This window comes from Lepisosteus platostomus, chromosome 2 (genome assembly GCF_059453375.1).
Source record: "Lepisosteus platostomus isolate fLepPlt1 chromosome 2, fLepPlt1.hap1, whole genome shotgun sequence".
NCBI classification, from domain to species: Eukaryota; Metazoa; Chordata; class Actinopteri; order Semionotiformes; family Lepisosteidae; genus Lepisosteus; species Lepisosteus platostomus.
Genome location: NC_142612.1, coordinates 72,795,976 through 72,818,584, shown reverse-complemented (window position 1 = coordinate 72,818,584; position 22,609 = coordinate 72,795,976). Strand labels below are relative to the sequence as shown.

Genomic DNA, 22,609 nt, shown 5'->3' with positions numbered 1-22,609 from the left:
TGAAGCAAAGGCCGGTACTTTAAGGAGCTGGCCCGCTGGTTACATAAAGCCAAGCAAAAAACGCAGTGAAAATGAAGAAATGTATCGTCATACTGTGACCCACCTGGGAGAAAAAAAAAACCCGTTGCCAGACACCCGCCGCGGAAAGCAGCAATAGTTATATAATTGCAATTGTTACATGTAAAAACGGGTTTACTGTCGGTAAATCAGAACAAAAGCCATTTTTAAGGTTGGCATCCCTCCTCGATATGTGAACGTACCTAAAGGATTTTTTCCCTTAATCTTTTTTTTTAATTGGTAACGCTTATTGTTGTCTTTTTTTCAATGAACGTATCTAGCCTTATGGGGAACATTTATCATTAGGAAAGAGAAATTCCTGACTGCGGTTCGCATTATTCGTATTAATATTTACGAACCCTGTGTGATAAAATGAAAGCGAAGTCCTAAGGCTGCAAGATTTCCACAAACCCCGCTTCTTCTCCGTCTCTCCATCTATGGAGTATTTCCAGGGAAGAGCTCTACAGCTCCGCCTACGCAGTCTCGGATCCATTTCCTGAACACCCTGTCTCTTTAAGAGGATTTTTTTAAAAAAAAAACCCTGAAACTTCCGGTAGATCAAAGCAAAAGCGAACCTAGAGACAAGAATTAGTAAGTAGAGGGTGAGAGAGGAGAGGTGAGGAGAGAGAGATAGAAAGATTAAATTATCCCTCAGTCTTTATCTCCAGCAGTCGAAGAAACAATTTCATCGAAACGGTCGGTCACCGAAGGCGCTAGACATGGTGAAGATCAGTTTTCAGCCATCCGTTGGCCAGAAAACCGAGAAGGATGAGAAAGATGGAGAGAAAACGGAGATTCTCATACCTCATCCGCATGTAAGTTAATTATTGTGAGTGGGTTTTTTTTCTTTCATTTTTTTTTCAATCGTTTGGTGTACTGCAGAGCGTCTGTGTTCAATAAAATCTGTTTTATCGTCTTAATTAAATGGAGTTATGAAACGAAAACACGGTGGGATTAGAACAGTATACTCATCTCTGAATTTAAAAATGTTATTTGGTTCGAACATAAAATGTAAAATAAAGGAAGGATGGTTTAAAGTCTTACTTTTGAAAATGAGGTTGAACGCACGTTTTGTGATGACTGATGCTCTTTTACAAACAGCGAGAACAAAACAAAGAAATGCTCTTTAGTACAGGCAATGCATTTTAACACTAGAAAAAAAACAGTTGCAACAACTAAGTAAATTAGCCCTGTCAAATATTATTATACCTGGCTGCAAAGACTAGGCTTGACTCCGCCTCTATTCTCACTAAAGTCTTTAAAATGGAAAGTAATAGAGATTGACTGTTATCAAACCGAAAAAATAAATAGAAACTGCAAGGAAGAGCAGACAAAATGGCAGATGGTAAGTGCAGTTTTTACTCTGATTTGCAGTCTCGGATTTAGAACATTGCTCGTTTTACCGAATTAGGTGCAGTCAACAAATGTTGCTGGTTTAAATAGTGATAATGCCTGTCTTACTGACAACATACATTTGGCCCTTTTAATGTGACGAGATATCTGTGAAAACGGTTAATATACACTGAGCTTGAAACTAAAAGGGCAAAAATACGTCTGGTTGCGTCATTTATTTGCCCTCATTACATTGTTTTTGTTCTTGAGGGTGTTGAATTTCCCGTGATCTTCACTGTAAATGCTCTTGTGTAAGTGTTAAGGGTTCTAGAGGAACGGTAAGAGACTGGTTACTTTTAAAGAAGCACCTACTGATCTTTTATATCTGATGGGCAGCTGTCATCTCATTATAGGATAATAGATTTATTGGGAGATAAGGGAGTGGGCACATTTGCTTTCAGGTTGTCGTTTGTTAATCATATTTTCAATTTAAACTGAAGCAAAGCTGCAGGGCCTACTAATAAGACTTGACATACTCTGTCCTGTACATTGTGAAATCTGCTTGAGTATTTCCTTAGCTTTTGAAAGTTGTAGCATACATTATGTGTATTACTATATCCAATCATAGTGACCTAAATGGATGTATAGCAGAAGTAAAAAAAAAAACTACAGTGACTATTATGTGTAAATGTTGCAGTGTAGCAGCCTTACTGCAGTGAATAAAGCATTAAAGTAGCTCACAAAGACCTCATTATGTCAGCTTGTGTCTGTAACAATTTTAATCACACTGAGTAAACAGTTCCTTCATGAAGAAACGAGTCAGACTTGTCATTCTCTGCAGGGGACCTGAAGACAGCCGAACTACACCCACACAGGAAGCACTGCAAATAGACGGCTTGATGCTTTATATAAAATCTTATACTCGGTTGAGGTTTCATAATTGTGGCATTTTGCAACATGATGGTGACTAAGGCATCGTGCTGCTGTGGTGTGTTGAACACTGCTGCCTTGGCATTCTTCCGGTCCTGGGTTCGATTGCAGAGTGGGGCACCTTCTGTCTGTGTGTGTTTGGCATTTTCCCTGTGTGTTCAGGTTTCTTTCCACATTCCAGATACATGCTGGCGAAGTTAGAGGGCATCTCTAAAGTGTCCCTTTGCGCGTGTATCACCCATTCAGGGTGTTTTCCTGCCTTTCCTGGAATAAACTGCTTTCTGATGACAGATGGATGGCTGTGAATATTTGGCCATGTTGTAGCTCAGTGATTCCTCATCCTGGTTCTGTAGTACCACTGTGTGTGCTGGTTGTTATTCTGGGCCCTTAATCACTTGTGCTGATTGGTATCTGTATCTGATCTGCTTACAGGTTTAGACTTTTTTTTGCACTCAATTTTTTGCACTATTTTTTGCAAAAATACCCTAAAAGCACTATTTCCAACTGCCTTAGCACAGACCTCAATGCAGCCCCCCCACAGCTTTCTAACTGCTCCTTTTTTGACTAGATAGTTCTTAATAAGTGATCACTTGATGAACACAGGTGGAAATGACCGTGTACTGGCCATCACCCACAGCGAGTAAGTGCTTTTCCTTCTGCTTAAGTTGAATGGGTTCATGGCAGTCGTGAATTTCTCTAATTAGCACAGGGTTCATATTACGTACAGACCACTTTCACTTTAATTAAAAGCTGAAAGCACTCTAGATGCAGAATTGAGAACCAGTGCTCTAGCTCAGTGATTGATTTTCTAGATCTTTATACTGTACAGATTTTCACCGCTGTAAATGTCAGCCTTCAAAGATACATGGGACCACCTGGGTGAGAAATAGGGGGAATGTCTTTTAACCCAATATTGGATATTAAAGTTTTTTTTTTCCCCAAAACATTTTTTTATGCCCACTGATTTTGGAATCGCCAACTGTGCTTTAAGACCAGTGCCTCTTATTCTGGGTTTCTTTTTCTTTTGCAAGGAAGGATGCTCCTTGTATTTCTTATCCTTAAAACTCAGTTATACACACAATAGTGCAATAATAAACATACAGTACTTGATTATATGCACTCATCATAATTATGCACATTCTGATTATTCCTTAGTGCAGCACATTTATCACCCGGCCTAAGGCAGCATGGCTCAATGGTTTGAGAAATAGAAATAAGCTGCAAGTGTTTTCTCACTCCCACTCCATCAGTCTGTTTTAAATTTTCCTGCTCTTGTTTTAGCTCATTTTTATTGATAGTAGACTAATTACTACAGCCTGTTTACACGATGCTTTCTCAATTTTGAATTACAGCATTTTATTACAGTACTTTTTACTTTTTTCCCCCACCCCTGGATTCACTAGGATTCATGATCTGAAAAATCCTCTGTGATGTGTGAATTTAAATGTATCCCACTTGGGTTCCACCAGGTCATACAACTCATTTATTTAAAAAAAACATTGGTGATTGTAGTTGTTAACCCCCCCCCTCTTTTGGAATAAGGAACTGTTTGTCGTGTCGCTGGTTGCAGCTACACACTGCACAGTTGTGCACTGGAAATGAGAGAGTGTTAGTAAACTCCACCTTCAAGACAGTAATCTTGTCACACATCACGGGCTGCAGAGCCCTGGGGCAGCAGTTCATCATCGAACGGAGATGACGCACATCTTTTGTTGACAGTTTCATACACCAGTAGGGGTCGCTGTGTCTCTGAGGCCACAACAGCCCTATGTGAATGACCTTGTTCTTCTCTAGGTGACGCTGGGAAGAATATGTACCTCCACTTCAGGGATCAAGTCACATTCTGGCTCGAACCTGCAACCTCAGAGATAAAACTGGGCTCGGGCAAGCACCAGACGTTTGAGCCAATTGGAAGGCCCTCTTAAGAAAGTCGTTCTGATCAATCCTGTCGTGGTACTGCTTGGCTCAAAGGGCAGCAGGACATGACACCATTCAAATTAAACACTGGGTTATACGATGTGGGACTTGCTGTAGCTGCCTCTCATAATAGGCCAGTTGGCAAAGAAAAAGGTTTGTTCTTGTTAAAAGGAAGCACTGTATACAGTGAAATTGAAAATAAAGGCTTCATTTGGTAATCGCGTATCCCTGGCCCAGCTTTGCCTTTCAATAATCTACACAGTACATCACTAAAACGGTCCATTTATAAGTAACAGATGCCTTCATGGCTTATTCTTAACTGTTCTTTAAGCACGTACCCATTGAGAATGTGAGCCTTTCTGTGGGTATTTGTCCTGCATTACTTTGTCACGCTTTCTAACAAACGACTTTTAAAATAATGTTGTTGATTATAGTTCTCTTAAATGGTTTAATACAGTCTTTTAGAAATGTGAAATGATTTAATAAGCGCTAATGTATATTTGGTCAGACAGAGGCAAATGCCACTGCGGAATACATGGCAGAATTCTGCAATACCAGCATGCACCGTGGACTCGAGTTTCTATTTTCAATCATGGAAATGATGTTCTACCTTGATACAGTACATTAGCTTGCTCATATGTTGTAACCCTGTCTCCTATTGGCTGGGGATCCATGCTGTTGTCAGAGCTCAAGTCCTTGAGCTGAAGCAAAAGGGTTACCATGAAAACCGCTGCCTCAAAGCTTCTGGGTTCTTCCTTGTTTGCTCGTTTCAGAGCCGGAATACGTTGTTCTCATTTTTTGTGTGCAATGTCTTTTTTTTAGAACTGACAGCCGAGTAATTGGGCGTTTGACTGTCTGTCTTTATATAGTATTAATTTCTGATTATAGTCAAGGACCATGTGTTCAAGCCTAATGTTACTAAACACATCAAAAGCAGTGTAGACTGTTGTCATGGTAATGGCAGCCGAGAAAAGAAAGTGGTTTACAATGAATATTATTTGCCAGTGACTGTGAAGGACTTTAATTGGATTTAGAATAAAAATCTCTGCAATATTTGAATAATGTTTAACCAGATAAGTCAACATCAAGATACTGTATTTAATTGTGACCTCTGCTACCTAGACAAGTCATCCTGGATCTGAGTCTGGGGAGTAAGAACACACTGGGCCGTGTTGTCGGACTGTGCCAAGAAGTCATTGGTGCTGATCCTTTGGGATTGTCCCAGGTCCAGCATATCAAATTCCTAGAGGACCATTCACGCCATTTGTTTCATGAATTACAGTGACTCCCCCCAGAAACCGGATTGGGATTTCCACATTTAAAAACAGACAGGTTCAAGTTCTCATTCATTCTTGTGGCCACAACATTGGATTTTTTTGTGTGCATGTACTGTATATGTGTATTGTTTGTTTTTCTTTATTTTGCCTGCTGCTGTGAAACAATTTGCCTCTTGGGGATAATAAAGACTCTCAGTCTCCTAAAGACCTGTTCAAATAAAATCACATGTAAAAAACTGCACAATCAGACGAGGGACATTATATAACCATGTATACTGAAGGTCTAACCCCTCACATTTAACATTGCTTCTTTGCCGTGCTCGACTTGGTGTTGTGTTAATAATCATTGTAGGGCCTTTTCTGTTTATTTGTCTATCACGTGACATCCTTTTAAACTTAGTACAATTTCATTTCACCATTAAGAATACTATATTTGCTAGTTACAAAACGACACCAGATCCCGAGTGATTTATTTCTCATGCAGATCACTGTTCCCAGTGCCTGTTTAACTTGCATTGTAAGTGTATTATTGCCTAGTGAGATGCAACAATATTCTTTCCAACACACTGGGGATGTTGTTCATAATAATTATTTAAAATTATAATGAAGATCATGGCGCATCCCGCACTGAGAAAGCAGTGGATATGTTTTTTTTCATGTTGGGATCCAGCCCAGACATAATGACTGCTAATTGCCCTTAAAAAGGAGATGTGTTGTGAAATGCTGAAAACACTAATGACATGAAATTTATTATCTTTAAAAATGGTCTCACTTAAGATCAAAATTAATTGCAAATACCCTGAAGTGTTAACGAGCATTTACAATGTGCATGATTCTCAAGGCTGAAGGGTGGGATCAAGTAAATACTCCCACCTTTAATTATAGATAGATTACAGAAAGCCTCTGTATACACACCTCCCACTAGCTGTAATACAACAGGCTCTTTGAAGGATTATATATCCAAAATTGATACTTTGATTTTTTTTACAATGTACAAAAAAAGAAAAGGTAATTGTAGAATGACATTTTAGAAAAGGTACAGATGTACACAGCCATCCAAAGAATGATGAGGCTTTTTCAGTATTAATTTAAAATGATATGAGCAAAGCCCAATAATGTGGCTCAAATTCTAATTGAAACACAGTTGAAAACTACATCACACTGAGCATTTTGAAAAGAAAATACAGTACGTAATTCACCTTAATTCCTCTATAGAGAATACGGAGAAAAAAAATAGAGGTTACATAACCATTCCATTACGAACAATTTTGCCAAAATCAAACGCAGGACTTGAGCGTCATCCTGAAAGAGCCTTTCTGACTGTGCTCCTAAGCTATTTGCCTACTGAAGCTGTATTGCAAGCTGTAATATGAAGCTGAGGGAAGATTTTGAACAGACTGTACCCTGCACTGCCTCTGCAAGCTGTATTGAATTAGTGAGCTCAGTAGAGCCAATTCTTTAATGGCTTAGAGTCTGTTTTTTCCCATAGATATAGTGAGCATTAAAAGAAATGTATCACCGTGCTTGTGCATGTTTTTTTTTAAAGAAATAAAGTATACACATTTTGGATACTTGATGTCATTTTGATTAAAAGTGTTAAGAGACTTGGGACTGTTGCATAAGCACTAAACCACTTCATTTGCAAGAGCTGGTTGGAGCAGGTGATGAGGTATTATCACTGAGCTGTGGTACATTGAGCCTAGTTAAGATCTAGGAAGATAAACAAAGAAAGGAATCAATATACCCCGCATGTCAAGATCACAGTGCCTTTGGTCCATCAGTATGTTGGAGGCATGACTAAGTCATCTCATGTGGATTTGCTAGCGGTGGAGCCAAGTCCTCTACAGGGATGACTCAAGGTTTTGTGTACACAGCCCCGCTGGATGCTGGTGAGTGTGGAACAGCATGGGATGGTCCCCTGTGTCATGGTCTAGGCAGGAGTGTCTTGTAGCTGGAGAGCTCCACCTGCAAGGATTGATGACAGCCTGCCTGTACAGCACTACCTTGATCGCGTCTAGGGCATCGCTGGCTGCCCCTCCCGCGTGCTCATCCCGATGTGACCAAGTTCCAGCATCTCGCCCCCGTTTAAAACTAGACAGTGTTCCCTGCTGTCTAGTGTGGCACTGTGTCCTCTCTGAGCCCATGAGCAAGTGTGATCATATCCTGGCAAGGGCAGAGCTACATGTGTATCCTTCTTTATTACTGTATATAAGTTATGCCACTTGAGATTTTAGCGACGCGTACTATTTGCTTGATGTTTTGCCCAAAGCACTTGTTTTACCTCCACAAAACCGTTAGAGCTTGGATATATATTGAGTGCATTGATGACAGTGGTAATCTTTTTGCCAAGTAGTCTGATTCTACCACAGTTATTCCACTATAACATTTATGCTTGCAGGCAAGTGTTTTAATTGTTTTTTTAGCACACGGACACTGAATCTGCACATTTGAGCTCACAAACATCCAGGTTTAAAACCAGCTGATATCAGGATATAGGTCTATCCTTGCTTTCTTTGCTCGTGACAGCGTAGCCTGGAATGTGTTTCCAGAGCCTGTCTGTTTATGGAGCAGAATGCGTTTGTGTATGGATTCTCTTCAATTTGGAACTTTGTGAGCTCAGCTGTATCTCTGAAATTGAATTGAACATTAATTATTGGATTCAGTGGTTAGAATGTAGGAGACGTACATGCTATATTCTGTTATAATACTGAGCATAATTAAATTTGATAGCTTGTGCACTCAAACTATTATCATTCATTTATATAGTGGATGTAGAATAGGGAACAGAAATAAGGGCTATTCACTTTATTTCTTCTTCCTTGAATGATGTTGCTAACTTAATTACATTTTCTACAGAGGGAAGTCAGGTGCTTTTTAATATGGAATGGCCTGACATTCAAAGAAATGTATTGTGATGGTTAATTTAGTGGTGCGTTGCAGAAGGTGATTGGGTATGGTGGCATTTCTAGTCTCCCAAATATGTTCTGTAGTATGCCTCTTTGTCGTATCTATCTGCTGTCGTCAAGACTTCATTACAAATAGGAAAGGTAATGTGTTTTTTTTTCTTATCGGAGAGAAGTGATCAGGTAAAAAATACAGATGGAACTGACCCCCCAGTCATATGGACTTTATGGTTGAAATGATCAAAAATGAAGATTGAGCAATTTCCCCCATAAATGCGGAAGCAATTTTAAGTTAACTTTCCAATAAAACTTTTCCGGCTACATGAATGATGCATTTAACGCAGGAAACAACTTTATCGTGTTTTGCTGGAGGATCACTTGAGGTTTAGTGTCAACTTAAAAAAAAAAAACATCAGCGGTTCTGTGATGTCAGTTCTGTTCCTGTGTGCCTTCCAGACAGATTAGTAATAGAAAAAAGCTTGTTTTTTTCCCCAAGGATGAAAAAAAATGTAGCAGACTTCTGATTTGGCAGCACAAAAATAGTTTCACACTTTTCTCAGCCTGCCAATAATTTACATAATATTACTGACGATGATTTATGTTGGTGGTCTGAAGGAGGATGCCTTATTTATTCTTCCTAGTTGAAATTTTGCTGTCGTGTATCCACGTCATCACACAGAGCTGCCAAACGATCGCTGGAGTGACTTGCAGGACCTTAGACTTACCTTTCGCACCCTTCAAAACGGCTAAAGGGGTGGAATGGCCGAAGATGAAATCTATTTCTGTCAGCTCGAAAGATGTAGGACTGTGGGTTACTTTTTTTATAGGCCAGTGAATTGGAACAGCGAGTCGTGTTTTGTCACGATGTGAACCCCGAGAGGCTGAGGGAGTGTCAGGCCGTCCCATCTTTGAGCGACTTGTCTTTTAATACATCACAGGCAGCACAGCGGCTCACTGGAGGTTCGGCACTGATTAGTGAAGCAACAGAGTGACAGAGAAGTAGAACTCGCCGTGGTCACTAAAAATCCCAGGGTGTCCCTCAAAAAGAGTAGGAGGTGTTACTCTGGTGTCCCCCTGGCCCTTACCAATCATGGCCTCTTAATTATCCTTGTCTATGAACTGGCTTCATTACTTTGCTATCTTGTGCCCTAACAGCTAATGTGTCGTGTAATTTGGCTACCATTGCGTCATCCATGTTGAGGCTACACGTTGGCGGTGGTTGTGAGGAGTCCCAGTTACCTGTAAGGCGCTTTGAGTGGAGTGTCCAAGAAGCACTATATAAGTTTAATGAAATATTATTAACAGCACCACAAGCCTGTGAGCACCTCAGGGGTTACTGAGTGCCAAGACCCTGGCTGACTAATCTTGCCTTGTTCCGAGTACCGCTTGACATAAGAGGTGTTAGTTGGGCCAGCAGGGGGCGCTCACCCTGTGGTCCATGTGGGTCCTAATGCCCCAGTATAGTGATGGGGACACTATACTGTAAACAGGCGCCGTCCTTCGGATGAGACGTAAAACCGAGGTCCTGACTCTCTGTGGTCATTAAAAATCCCAGGGCGCTGCTCGAAAAGAGTAGGGGTGTAACCCCGGTGTCCTGGCCAAATTTCCAATTGGCCCTTACCAATCATGGCCTCCTAATACTCCCCCTCTATGAATTGGCTACATTACTCTGCTCTCCTCCCCACTGATAGCTGATGTGTGGTGAGTGTTCTGGTGCACTATGGCTGCTGTCGCATCATCCAGGTGGATGCTACACATTGGTGGTGGTGGAGGGGAGTCCCCATTACCTGTAAAGCGCTTTGAGTGGAGTGTCCAGAAAAGCGCTATATAAGTGTAAGCAATTATTATTATTATTATTATTATTATTATTATTATAACCCAGGCTCGAACCCATGATCCTTCTCGTTCTCCACTCCGAGCAAGCACCTTTGCTGGTTGAGCCAATCTGGAACCCCATGTGCTTAAACGTTTTGTTTTCTTAGAAACTTCTGTTGATACCAAAGTAATTTGTCATTGTATAGACATTACCAATTAGCATTAGCAGTGAGCTGTTTTTGCATGGGATCTTTGCCATTTTTGTCATGACTTCAGAAAATAGCAGCTAATACAGCCATTGCAGGGCCATTTATTCACCAGCAGGTGTCAGTATTTTCTAATACTGAAGTTTCCCTCAGAGAAAAGTGATACCTAGGCCTAACCAGTGCTTTTGCATCTGGCTGGTACTGTCAGATATGGAAGTACTGGCAGTTGTTGTGCACAGTTCACAGACCTAAATTCCCTAATAACTTCTGTTCATGGTCTGATCATGTTCAATTCAAAACACATTTGATTATAATCTGTGATGATACTGAACACAGTCGTACAGGGTTGCAAGTTAATCCTGTGTTTTAATGCCTTGTGTTGAGATAAAGAACAGTAAGAATTCTCAAGTTTGTTTCCATCCAGTCATTTTGATTTTCTGGAAATTTGTTTTTAGCTCTTCTTGAACATGAGAATCAGTTTTTCCTTTTTTTAAAGGTAACTCGACAAGGCCATTTCTATCCTTCCAGCTTGTCCCGAAAGACAAGGCATCTCTGTTATTTTTACCAGTAGTTCAACTGATAAACAGGTCTGTTTGCTTACGAACATTATTTACCACCATTAAGATTTTGGAAGATTGGCGAAATGAGTATCTACAGTTCTTTTTTTCCCCACTTAAAGCACTGGGTCTAACTGATTACTTTCTAGAAATCCAAAATGTTTTATATATGATTGTTTTTCCCCTGCAACCAGAGCTTAGAAAGTAGGAACAGAATCCCAGATGGTCACCTTGCCATGGAGCAGGATTTGGTATTAATGCGTGACTGTGTGGGCGTTACATGCTGCATGGGTATGAAATATCCATCTTTATAAAAATAGGAAGCTGTTTGATACAACTGCAGTAGGCTTGGTAATCATGAGTGTGGTGTTTCTAAGTGTGAACACACACCTACAGGTGTAGATAAATGTTGATTCATATATTAAGCAAGCTATGATGTAAAGCAGCTCATTGGCCAGGAGTCACAATAAGTTGTGCTTGTGTTGCTTGAGGCAGAGGGGCTGGGCACTTCACTTTTGAACCTTGTCAAGGGCCTGAAACTGAAATGCAGTGCTTTTTGGTATTGTAATAAAGCTTAAGTCATGCAGTTTGCTGGAGTGATACAGTACTTTAAACTCTTTGAAGTTCCACAGAGAACAGTTAAAAGACCTTTTTGTGCTATATATAAAACTTCCACTTGAAAGTGTGAGAAAAGGTTTACAGTATATTATTCAATTTACTAGCCCATTCAGAAAATGGGAACTATTTTTTTTTAATTAGTGGTTATTTGGTTTTGGTATATTGGAATTTGTTCCCTTTCACCACAGCAAGACTTTTGCAACAACTTTAAGAACTTATGCAAAGGTACAGTCATGTCCAGCCTGTTTTTCTTTTTGATCTTTCACTAATTAAACATCAAATTTGAATTTGACCACGGTTAAAGAATTCCATATCGGAGTTTGACAAGAAACACGAGCTTCTGCGTTTAACATGTCTGTTCCCAAATATGATAATCTGTTTGGTTTTCATGATTTTTCAGGAAGAGTTGATTCTTCCCATCCGCCCCAAAAAGTCCTCACTGAACGGCCTCTGCTGCCTGACCTTTGGGCTGGTGCTCTTTATGTCTGGTCTTGTGCTGGCGTCCATCTATGTCTACAGGTACTACTTCATTGCTCAGGTAAGCATGGCCTCTTTCCAGCCTTTTTTGTGCCTTTCTGTTTCATTTTTGAGGGGTTAAGAAATATAGACTTTGCAATGGTTGCGTAGGGGGATATTTTTTGCATGTTATTTATGCTTTTTTAGCGCAGGGCACCACAAACACTTCAGCATACAGCTACAGTGGTTTCAATGAGATTCTTCTCATTTACAAGTTTTCACACTGTAAGAGCCAAATTCTGAATGTTGCAATTAGGCATGTATCCATCGGCGTCTTGCACAAGTTTTCTGAAAGCCGAGCCTTGCCGACTGCTTCCCTTGGAGCTTGAATTCCCTGGTGGGGAGGCCTGCGAGACTGGGATGCCGCCCCTCCCCTCCCCTCCCGGTGTGGCATGGCGTGGCCGGGCCTGAGCTTTCTTTCCCGTGCGGCACTGCAGGTCCCGCAGGAGAACATGTTCCACTGCCGTGTGCTGTACGAGGACTCCGTCTACGCCCCACTCAGAGGCCGTCAGGAGCTGGAAGAGAACGTGGGCATTTACATCGACGACAACTACGAGCAGATCAACGTCCCCGTGCCTCACTTCGGAGGAAGCGATCCTGCCGACATCATCCACGACTTTCACAGGGTGAGTCTCTCGCCCAGCCCTCCTCTGGCCTTGCTTTTCCTCTGCTGGCTGCTGAAAAGTCTTTACTTCTACAGTGTAACAATTTGTTTAACCGACATTTTCATTTCAGAGACTGTGAATGCAAAGTGAGCTCGGTGGTGGTGTGTTCTGTCTCTTCCTTCTTGGTATATATACATGAGATTGCTTTTTTTGACAGCTTTCGAAGACTTGGGTTTTAAAGTGAGAAAGTTGGAGGCTTCAAGTGATATAACGTGTATCTGAGTGTAGTGTGGTGCAGTGCAGTCTCAGTTAAGATGTAAAGTTGCAGCACTGCTGGTGTGAATCTGCGCCTCGTCTCCGGGCTCCTCTATACAGCAGCACACAAATGGCTGAGCTCCGCTGGTAGGCTTCAGCAGGTGCAGATTCCCATGGCTTTTGGTTTCACAGCAGCTCCTGTAGTCTGCCAGGCGACTGTGAGCCTACAGGGTCGCCTGTAACATATGTGCCACCCCTCCTACTAGGGCCAGCTCTCTTGCATGGCACTCCCAGTGCGTGGAGAAGGCTCTGGCGGAGAGGTGCATCCACAGTACCTTGTGGTACGGGCGTTTCAAGTCAGCTTGGATTTGCAGCTGCATGTTTGTTTTTGTAGCATCACAGCTTCCTTTTAAAATGATCTGCAGTATTTTCCTGTGGAAACTTTGACTTTTATGTTGCTAAGGCGTTGCCCATGATTGCCCAACCTGAACAGCTCTCTCTTCCTGCAGGGTCTGACAGCCTACCATGACATTGCACTGGACAAGTGCTATGTCATCGAGCTCAACACCACCATCGTGATGCCTCCGCGGAACCTCTGGGAGCTGCTGATAAATGTCAAGGTACAGACATAGTTTTCAAAATGCATGAATGTTTAGTGACAGGAACATTTTATTTCAAAGAAAAATTTCTCTAAGACAACATTGCAGCTAAGCAAATTAGCTATATATGATGTATAGAAATAACATGGCACTGTGGCGCAGTGGAGAGCATTGCTGCCTTGCAGCAGTAGGCCACTGGGTTCAGTTCCTTGGGTGCTATATGTGTGTATATCGTGTTGTGAACATGAGGAGAATAAACATGGGTTTCCTCCAGGTGCTCCAGTTTCCATACACTGTCCAAAGACATACTGGCAGGTTAATTGGCTTCTGGGAAATTGTCCACAAACACAGATGTTTGTGTCTGTGTGTGCTCTGTGATGGACTGGCGTCCCATCCAGGCTGTATCCTGCCTTCCGCCACTTGCTTGCTGCAAGAGACTCCTGCTTCCCTGCGACCCTATGTTGGATAAAGTGGTTAGAAAACGGATGGATTACTCTGAGACAGTGCACAAATAAAATGTCTGCAGTCCTTGCCCTCTAGTCCAAGCTTGGTATTTATTTTAGGTTGGGAAGAGATAATAACTGTTGTTGTGACTATATACTGCCCAGTGCCTATGAGCTCTGCGATGGACTGCTGTCCTGAGCAGGATGTATCCCTCCTTGAGCGTGTTTCTTGCCAGGATAGGCTCCGGCTCCCCCACAACCCTCCATATGAGCTCAACACATGAAAAAAATCCAGGACATTTCTAGCGTAACCTCACTATAAAGTATTTGAGCTGCTCAGCACCCATGTAACTCGGGAGCCGTTTCCCACAAACACGCATGATGGAATGGATTGTACCTGCCTCTTTCCAGAAGGGGACGTACTTGCCACAGACGTACATCATCCAGGAGGAAATGGTCGTCACTGGGAGGGTCCATAACATGCGTCAGCTGGGGGCCTTCATTTACCGTCTGTGCAATGGGAAGGAGACTTACCGGCTGAAACGCAGGAGCAGCAGGAGACGTAAGAAATCTTTATTGATTGTTTTGGAGAATCTGCTGAGGCAGACTTACCACCAGGCCAGCACTTACCACTGCCTGTCAGGGTAAATTCTGTTTAATTGAAGCAGTGCTGACCAGGAGGCCTGTGATATCTGACTGAACCGATGCCAGTGTTCTAATGAGTAATGGGATGACAAATCGTCTCGACACAGACACATGAGCTAAACTGCAGAAGTGCAACAAACCCTTTTTCACAGTCTGATAGTCTTACATACCAGATGGCGCAATAGATAATGGTGAAGCGTACAGCCAGCTAAATGAGACATCCTCTTTGTGTTTTCAAGTTTGCACAGATGGAGAGAAGAGGAATGTCTTACTTGAGATTACAGACTGTGCAGCAAATTTAAATCTTAACTGGGATATTCATGGTTTCTGCCAAATCAGAAGTTTTAATTTTGTTAAAACTTTGTTTTGCTATCGACTATGACCAGGGAGAATGAGGAACTGCTCACCCAATCCATAGTGCGGGCCATCAGGCAATTTGGAAATAACCATCACTAAATTTTCAGCAGAACTTGAGTTGATGCTGTTTTTTTTTTAAGAAGCCTGGTATATTGTTACAGTATACTTTGATATTTAATTGCAAATCATGCAAGACACAAAATAGTCATCTTTGTCTTTGTCTTTGTAACACAACCTATCAGTCGTGCATTCATCTGTTTAAAATTGGGGCTGATCTCAATGATAAACCAATTCTTTTCAGTTTATTTCCTTCCAGGTAAGAAGCAAATACTTATCACAGTAGAATTGTAAAATATCATTTTTCATGTTATAGTTAGGGTTAGTATTCGATAGTGTTGGGTAAATTTTCAAAACTGACATCAGTACTGCAGCAGAATATGGTGTCACATTTTTAGCTTCTGTGGTTAAAATGGCTTTTCATGGATAAAATGAAAGAAACTCCAGAGATACCCTATTTTTCACTTTTGAATTTTGTGGTCTGGTAAATGTAGTTGCTCCTAAACCATGGGTATTTGGATTGAAAAGACTTAGCTTTAAGATATCTATATTTAGTAAATGTTAGTGGTGAGGAGGACTATTTTACTGGGTGGTTTAAAAAAGTATCTTGCAGTTGGCTTTCTTTTAATTTTCTGCCTTTTCTCTTCTGCAGGTATTGATAAGCGTGAAGTACAAAAATGCCACAGGATTCGTCACTTTGAGAACACTTTTGTGGTAGAAACTGTGATCTGCGATAAGGCCTAACACTTTGCTGGTTCTTTTGCCAATGTGAAAAAACTGATACTGTAGCCATCTCTTGTGTGTTTTGTTAACTGCACTTTAAGCGTTGTATTGTACCTTGTTTTTGGGGAGTTCTGTCTACTCTGATTTAGTTTGTCTTATTTTAGAATTTGTTTCTGTCTCACTATTTTTTGTAGTTTGTTACAAGACACACATGGCATTTTTGAGTGTTTTTTTATTTTTCGAAGCAACATTTAGTATGTTGAACAAGTATGCTGTAAAATTTAACAAGGAGTTAGATTCCAGCATTGTACTACCAGGGTTAAACACTGTCAGATTTGAACCAAAAAAGGTTCCATTTGTTTGTTTTTTTTCTCGTCTTTGCTTTAATTCCTTCATAGGAAACTTAGTGCACTTTTTAGACAGTAATAAGACTCTTCTGTGTGCAGATTCGCAATGCATATTTTGCAGCACATTTTGTTAAATGTTAATTTTTGTGTGAGCACAATTTATTTTTTAGATTTATTTCTTTTGGTTTTTCACATTTTTATAAGAAAAAAACACTATGTCCTTCTTCTCTTCCAACTCGATTGACCTGTTATACAGTTGTCTTTGTCCCATTAAATCCATCAGAATTATTTTCTTATGGTGGGAAACAAGCATGATTTTCTAGATATTTAGATCCGGAGTTCTACATCACCATATATATATATATTATATATCAAGAAATTATACTGACATATAAGGGACAAAAATTGGTTACGTCTTTCATTTGGCTGAACATGTGGCTACATTTTAAAGAATTGATGGGATTTGCTTTTGTCAAAGGAGGAGGGCAGCCAATAGTGGTGCATAAAGTGTGGATTTTAGGTGTTGTAACATCCTTTCTTTGACTAAGAAAATGTCCTGAAGGGAAATGTTTGGTATCTTTATTACCACAAAAAAAAACTTTGGTAATCACTTATTTTGGTTAAGAGTGGTGTTCAATAAACTAAAGGCATCCATTGAACAGTAAATAATTGCCGTCCCTTAATTCCTTTTTCGTTTTTTTCCCCCTATTTCTATGTATCCTTGTAACCGCTTCTGAATAGTCAACCAACTTCATTTTTTCCCCCCAATTTCTTATTGCGTGATTTTAGTGTCCTATTTTATCGTGCTGATACTTTTCAAAATGCACCGCTTTTCTCTCTCCCTCCCTCCTCTTAAGACCGGAACTTAGTCAGGCCCTGTTTGATCCGCTGGGCATTAGCAAAGTAAAACAAATTTCTGATTTTACCAGGTGAGCATTCAACAGCATATAAGGTACTGAACGTGCCCAAAAGACCCTGGTTCATGGAGTCCCACATGTACCTAATTAGTGCAAGAAACCAGGCATTATATCCACATTAATGGTTTCATGTTTTCATTTACAAATCTGTAGCCATCAGTTTAGAGAACTAGTGCCAGTTTCACTCCTTGTTGAGGTTCTGATATTGGGAATGTTCCCCTGTACATTTTTTGAGTATGTTCACTTTATCCCTGTTTTTTTTGGTCATTAAGACTTGTTTTTGTCTTTGGTTTTCTTCAGTTTGCATGTTTGTTTCCCCAGATCCTGCACTGTACGAACATTTTATAATACTATGGGAAAAAAGCCTTAGTTCAGTGATGAACTAAAGTAATTGCTATTGTAAGGGAATTTAGTATTAAATGTCTGTATATGAAACCTTCAACCCGTCTGTTACTTTTGTCTGCTAGTAATCCTTATCTATTAATAAAGAAGTAAATACTACTGGCTTGGACTGTGTGTTTCACTAATGAAGTGACAGCTCTTGGTTCAGTTCTAGGTTGGGACATTTTCTATGAAGAGTTTGGATGATCTCCCTGTCATACGTGGCACAAGAGAGACAAAGAGACTTTATATGGATTGCTGAAGTCCTTTGAGTTTGAAGAGATTTTGGAGTCTAATTTGTGGCTTAACCAGTTTTCTAAATCATTATACTTCATCTTGGTTTCTGCAACTGTTCAGGAAGGCTGTTGTTTCATCATTCTTCAGATACAATTGAAATAAATTATCTGCATAACCAGGACGTGTATGAAATGTGTGGTTTTGGTGACAGGACAGCAGACTAACCTTGTAAACAAATACAAATGCAGTTGCAAGGAATCGCTTTACAAAATGGAGCAGAAATTATGCATTCTATAGATACAAAATTCATTCTTAGTAATTGCTTACTGTATATTCAGTTCTCTGAGTTGCAAAAGCAGAGTTGCAAAAAAAAACTGCTACTATGCATGCTGCAGGCTTAGAACAGACGTTAATAATTTTTTTACACAAATCAGAAACTGGACAGATGGTTAGCCATATGGTGTCATTACCACTGCATGCATAGGTCCTTCAAACGGAAATGTAGTATTTAAAATGCACTATCAGTGGCAGTTATTTGTATGAATGCATGCATTGTCAACATGCCCATTCAGTTTCACTACAATTTGCTTTGTGTGTTTTCTTTCTTCTGTTTGCAGCATGTTAATAAACCTTTAACTAGTTCCTTTGCAGCCTACGCATGCTGACGCAGCTACCTACTTTTACTATTGTTGAAGAACGTTTTGACAACTGATTGCTATCTGCTGCGCTTCCATATTTGAGACTTCTTGTTTTACTGAACTGTTAAGATATTTCGACGATGTGGATTATGTATAAAAAAGGTGGATACATTTAAAAGTATTTGTGATTCTTTTGTGCATCTCAACTCGATAACCTTCTCTTCTGAAGAAGCCTCTTAACATTCAGCTGCAAAAAGAAAGACCTTGCTTTGTGAAAAACCTGCATTTTCAGTTCTTTTCGAAAAGGAAAGAAACGCGTCATTTGTTTACGGATTTCATTTGTGATGTCGAATTTAGAAAGTGCATATGCCATTTTGGTGCTTGAGCAGAGGACATCTGCCTTGACATCGTAAGAGGCAAATGATAGACTGTAAAAGCATATGTGTGGGGCATATTGGACATTAACTAGTGTTAATACTGCACCCCCTCAATGTAACACTGAATTTTCATGCCAGAGTTCAGGGTGATTAAGTGTTGCTCCTTCATCTTCTGAATATAGCCCAGAATATGACTGTGTCAGATATGTTCTAATTGGATTAACCCATTAACTGCTCCTCTCCGCAGTACATTTGCTGTTAAGACGTGCAAATGTGCACCCAAAATGTCTGGCAAGACTCTACGCTGAACTGAAGGGTATTTCAGTTAATCTAGACGGAGGGGAGGGAAGACTCTGTGAGGTGTTTTTGGAGTTCAAAGCGCCTTGCTTGTTTTCTGAAAGTGACCTTCATAACAAGTGAGTATCCTAGCTTAAATGACATGCACAAAAGTGCTGTTAGAAGCACATTTTAATATTAAGCTCCATGAGCAATGGCAGTACAGGATTTTAGCATCAAAAGAAACAGAATTCCTCAGCTTTATTGGTTATGAAGGAAAACTGAAAATGAATGTTATGTACTGTAAATGTGATTTGAAACTATCCATTTTCATGCACACCATTGTTTGTGTTTTATAATCTGTAGAAGTGTCATGATTTTCATGGGCTGAATTTCCTTGAGCCTGATGTTATCTGCAAGTTGTGAGTACCACCCAGTCTTCTTGTAGGCTTATAGAGTTTGTACTGATTTCCAAATACAAATTACAGGTGCTTCTGCAAGCCATATGTAAAACAAGTTATTTTGTTTTTATTGCTGACAGCCAATACTAAAACAATTTAAATAAATTAAAACACTGTCATTGTAGACATTCCTTATGTTGAACTCCTAGCCCAATTCAAATTGTTTTGTGTCAGAATTATCTTCACATTCTACAGAAGCCTACTTTTTAAGCAGGGAATGCTATACTATCATTAGGTTATGTTCAATGAAGGTTCTGGTTTTAGTCAAGACCTTTTTTGACCTGATTTGCCACACAAACAGTCTTGATTCCTTTCTCTTTTATTACCTGGATTTCCTTTGAGATGAGTGCTCATCGACAATAGACTGGAATGGCTTAAGAACACAGAGGCCATCTACAAGAAGAGTCAGAGCCGACTTTACTTCTTGAGGAGGCTCAGGTCCTTCAATGTGTGTAGTAAGATGCTACATATGTTCTATCAGTCGGTGGTGGCGACCATTTTCTATGTGGTGGTATGCTGGGGCTCTGGGATTAGAGCAGGGGATGCTAACAGGCTGAATAAACTCATCAGAGTCTCATTGGGTCTGACCTGGACCTCCTGGAGGTAGTGGCTGAGAGGAGAATGGTTTCCAAACTAGAGGCCATCATGGACAATGTCTCCCATCCCCTCTATGACGTGCTTGCGGAAATGAAGAGCATGTTCAGTAATAGACTGATCCATCTGCGGTGCGACAGGGAGCGCTACAGGAGGTTATTCTTGCCTTCTGCCATAAGACATTTCACTGGAATGATCTGAATGAAGCATACAGTATTATTATGGGTGCAACCACATTGTCCCCACCTGGTATTTGGACCCTCAGTCTACCCATTACAAGATTTGTGGGGAAATTTCTGAAGATAATGGAAATTGGTCAAGCATGTGTACTCAGTGTTACTATGACCCTGGTTTCTGAATCTTAGATTCCATGTGTCATCCTAGATTATCCTAAAAATGTTCACTGGAGTTCCAGTCTGGCTGTCAGGGCATCTACAGCATAAGCCTCAAATACTTCTCCTACAGATAAGATCACTTTATTGGCCACATACAATTTCTTGCATTAAGAATACGTCTTTTCGCATATCATGGCTAGCTCTCCATGAGACTCCCAGACAGGGGGAAAGCTTGGGGTCAGAGCACAGGGTCAGCCATTGTACAGCGTCCCTGGAGCAGCTGGGGTTAAGAGCCTTGCTCAGGGGCCCAACGGAGTAGGATTGCGCCACAGGCGCAGATCCTTAGCCACAGAGCCACCGCCAACCGTTACACTTGCAACATGATGTATATTGTCCAGCTAGCATGTATTCACATCAGAATGAGCCTGCAGGAAGGGTGGAAATCAGATTGCAGTCTGCAAGCTGGTGGGACTTGTGATTTTTCAGATCATGGGCTATCTTTAACAGGTTGTTTTTAGGCAGTTACAAATTGATAGCTGTGAAAACCCCAGATGGGAAGTGACAGTCCTTAGACGAGGCCTCCAACATACAATTAGCATGAAGGTATTAATAAACAGGGAATACTGGTTCCTTGCTGCATTTTGCTTTCTTTTCACCTTCTATGACATACGGTAGGTTAGTAGATTTCATCTGTACCCATGCAACTCTCACCAGTGAGGTGATTTAGTGCTTATGCAACAAAATCACTTGAGTATTTTTGGAGTCCATTATGAATAATTAAAATGACACCAAAAGCATTGAATCAATATCCAAAATTTTTATACGTAATCAAAAACATATGTACTGTATACACAGCATTTCTTTATGCTTTTACTCAGTTAGAAATCAACAGCCAGTTCTCAGTTTGAGTGATTCCACTACTTGGACTGAACTGCATGCTAGCAGGTCCCCACGAGGTCCCCATGTGTCACCATGAGCCAAGGAGCCCTGGGCAACTTATTACAGTCTGACCCCCAGAGCTGCTTCTTGGGGATTGCTGATCACATGACCAAGGCACTTACATGCAAGGTCCGGTTTATAGTGCCCAGCCTGTACTCAGATTAAACACCTTTACCCAAGATCTCTTTGGTGTTTTATGTAACGCACGTCTTGGACATGCTATACAGGAGTGTCAGCTTTAATTGCAGACACTATGCAGCTCTCACTGACTGCACTGCGAGCTTGTAGGCATCTGGCCAGTTGTAGGCCACAGTGAGCTGAGGGTATGCTGGCTTTTTCAAGCCACCACACCTCACAGCACTCGAACAGTTGAACAGTGTCACAGCCAGCACTGAGAACAGGGATCTTATCTGGTTAAACCGCTTGGTTTAGCCCCTGAATCCTTTACTTTTAAATGATGGACATCTCTTTGACATTGCCTGCTTCAGGCCAATTCTGCATTACTGCTCAGTGGATAGTCTATCTTACTCTGGTCTAACACACAAATGCTATTTTTTTTAAAAGTACATTTCAAAGTCATAATATGAAACGATTGGGGTAGTGAGGTGTCTTTGTTTGCAGTGAGATAACATTTCTCCTTGCCTATTCATTTATGTTCTAATTGTCTGCTTGCAGTATCAAACTGTTTTTTTTAAAGAACACTTTGCATAAAATATTGAACTGAGGAAAGCTTAACAATACAAAAAGTAAATGTTTAAGATTCAGGACATGAATTCTGTATTAATTTTTATTTCTTACATTTCTAAGCATTTTGAGCTTACAGCCAGCAGCCATATCATCCTGCTACTCACAAATGACAACCTACTGACACTCAGCAGGTGTGAGCCTGGTCAGTACCTGGATGGGAGACCTCCTGGGAAAAACCTGCTAAAGGTTGCTGCTAAAGGAGCTAAAGTACACAGCCACCACCACACTCATTCAAGGCCCCTCAGGACAATTCCGGATCACCCAGACAGCATCTTGTACCTCCAGCAACCTTATTTACTGTATCTCTTGCAGTAAATGCCCAGCCATCTACATTGGGGAAACAGGAAGGAGACTCGGAGACCGCTTCAGAGAACACGTCAGGGCTGTGAAGATTAAAGATCTCTCCAAGCCCATTGTTTCTCATTTCACCTCTGACGGCCACGACCACTCTAATCTCTCCGTCTGTGTTCTCAAAGACGGTTTTCCGAACTCATACATCAGAAAGACCACCGAAACTAAAATTATTCTGCAGCTAGGATCACACATTC

The 22,609-nt window shown here is 40.8% G+C and overlaps 1 protein-coding gene across 1 annotated transcript; it reads left to right on the top strand.

Moving 5' to 3' along the window:
- The first annotated feature begins 597 nt into the window (after nucleotides 1-597).
- LOC148677062 (integral membrane protein 2C-like) lies at nucleotides 598-17,577 on the top strand. The gene is made up of 6 exons (XM_088617290.1): nucleotides 598-872; nucleotides 12,013-12,150; nucleotides 12,566-12,754; nucleotides 13,498-13,608; nucleotides 14,442-14,592; nucleotides 15,742-17,577. The coding sequence occupies exons 1-6, from the start codon at nucleotides 777-779 to the stop codon at nucleotides 15,831-15,833; spliced, it is 777 nt and encodes a 258-aa protein (XP_088473416.1). The 5' UTR covers nucleotides 598-776; the 3' UTR covers nucleotides 15,834-17,577.
- The last annotated feature ends 5,032 nt before the right edge of the window (nucleotides 17,578-22,609 follow it).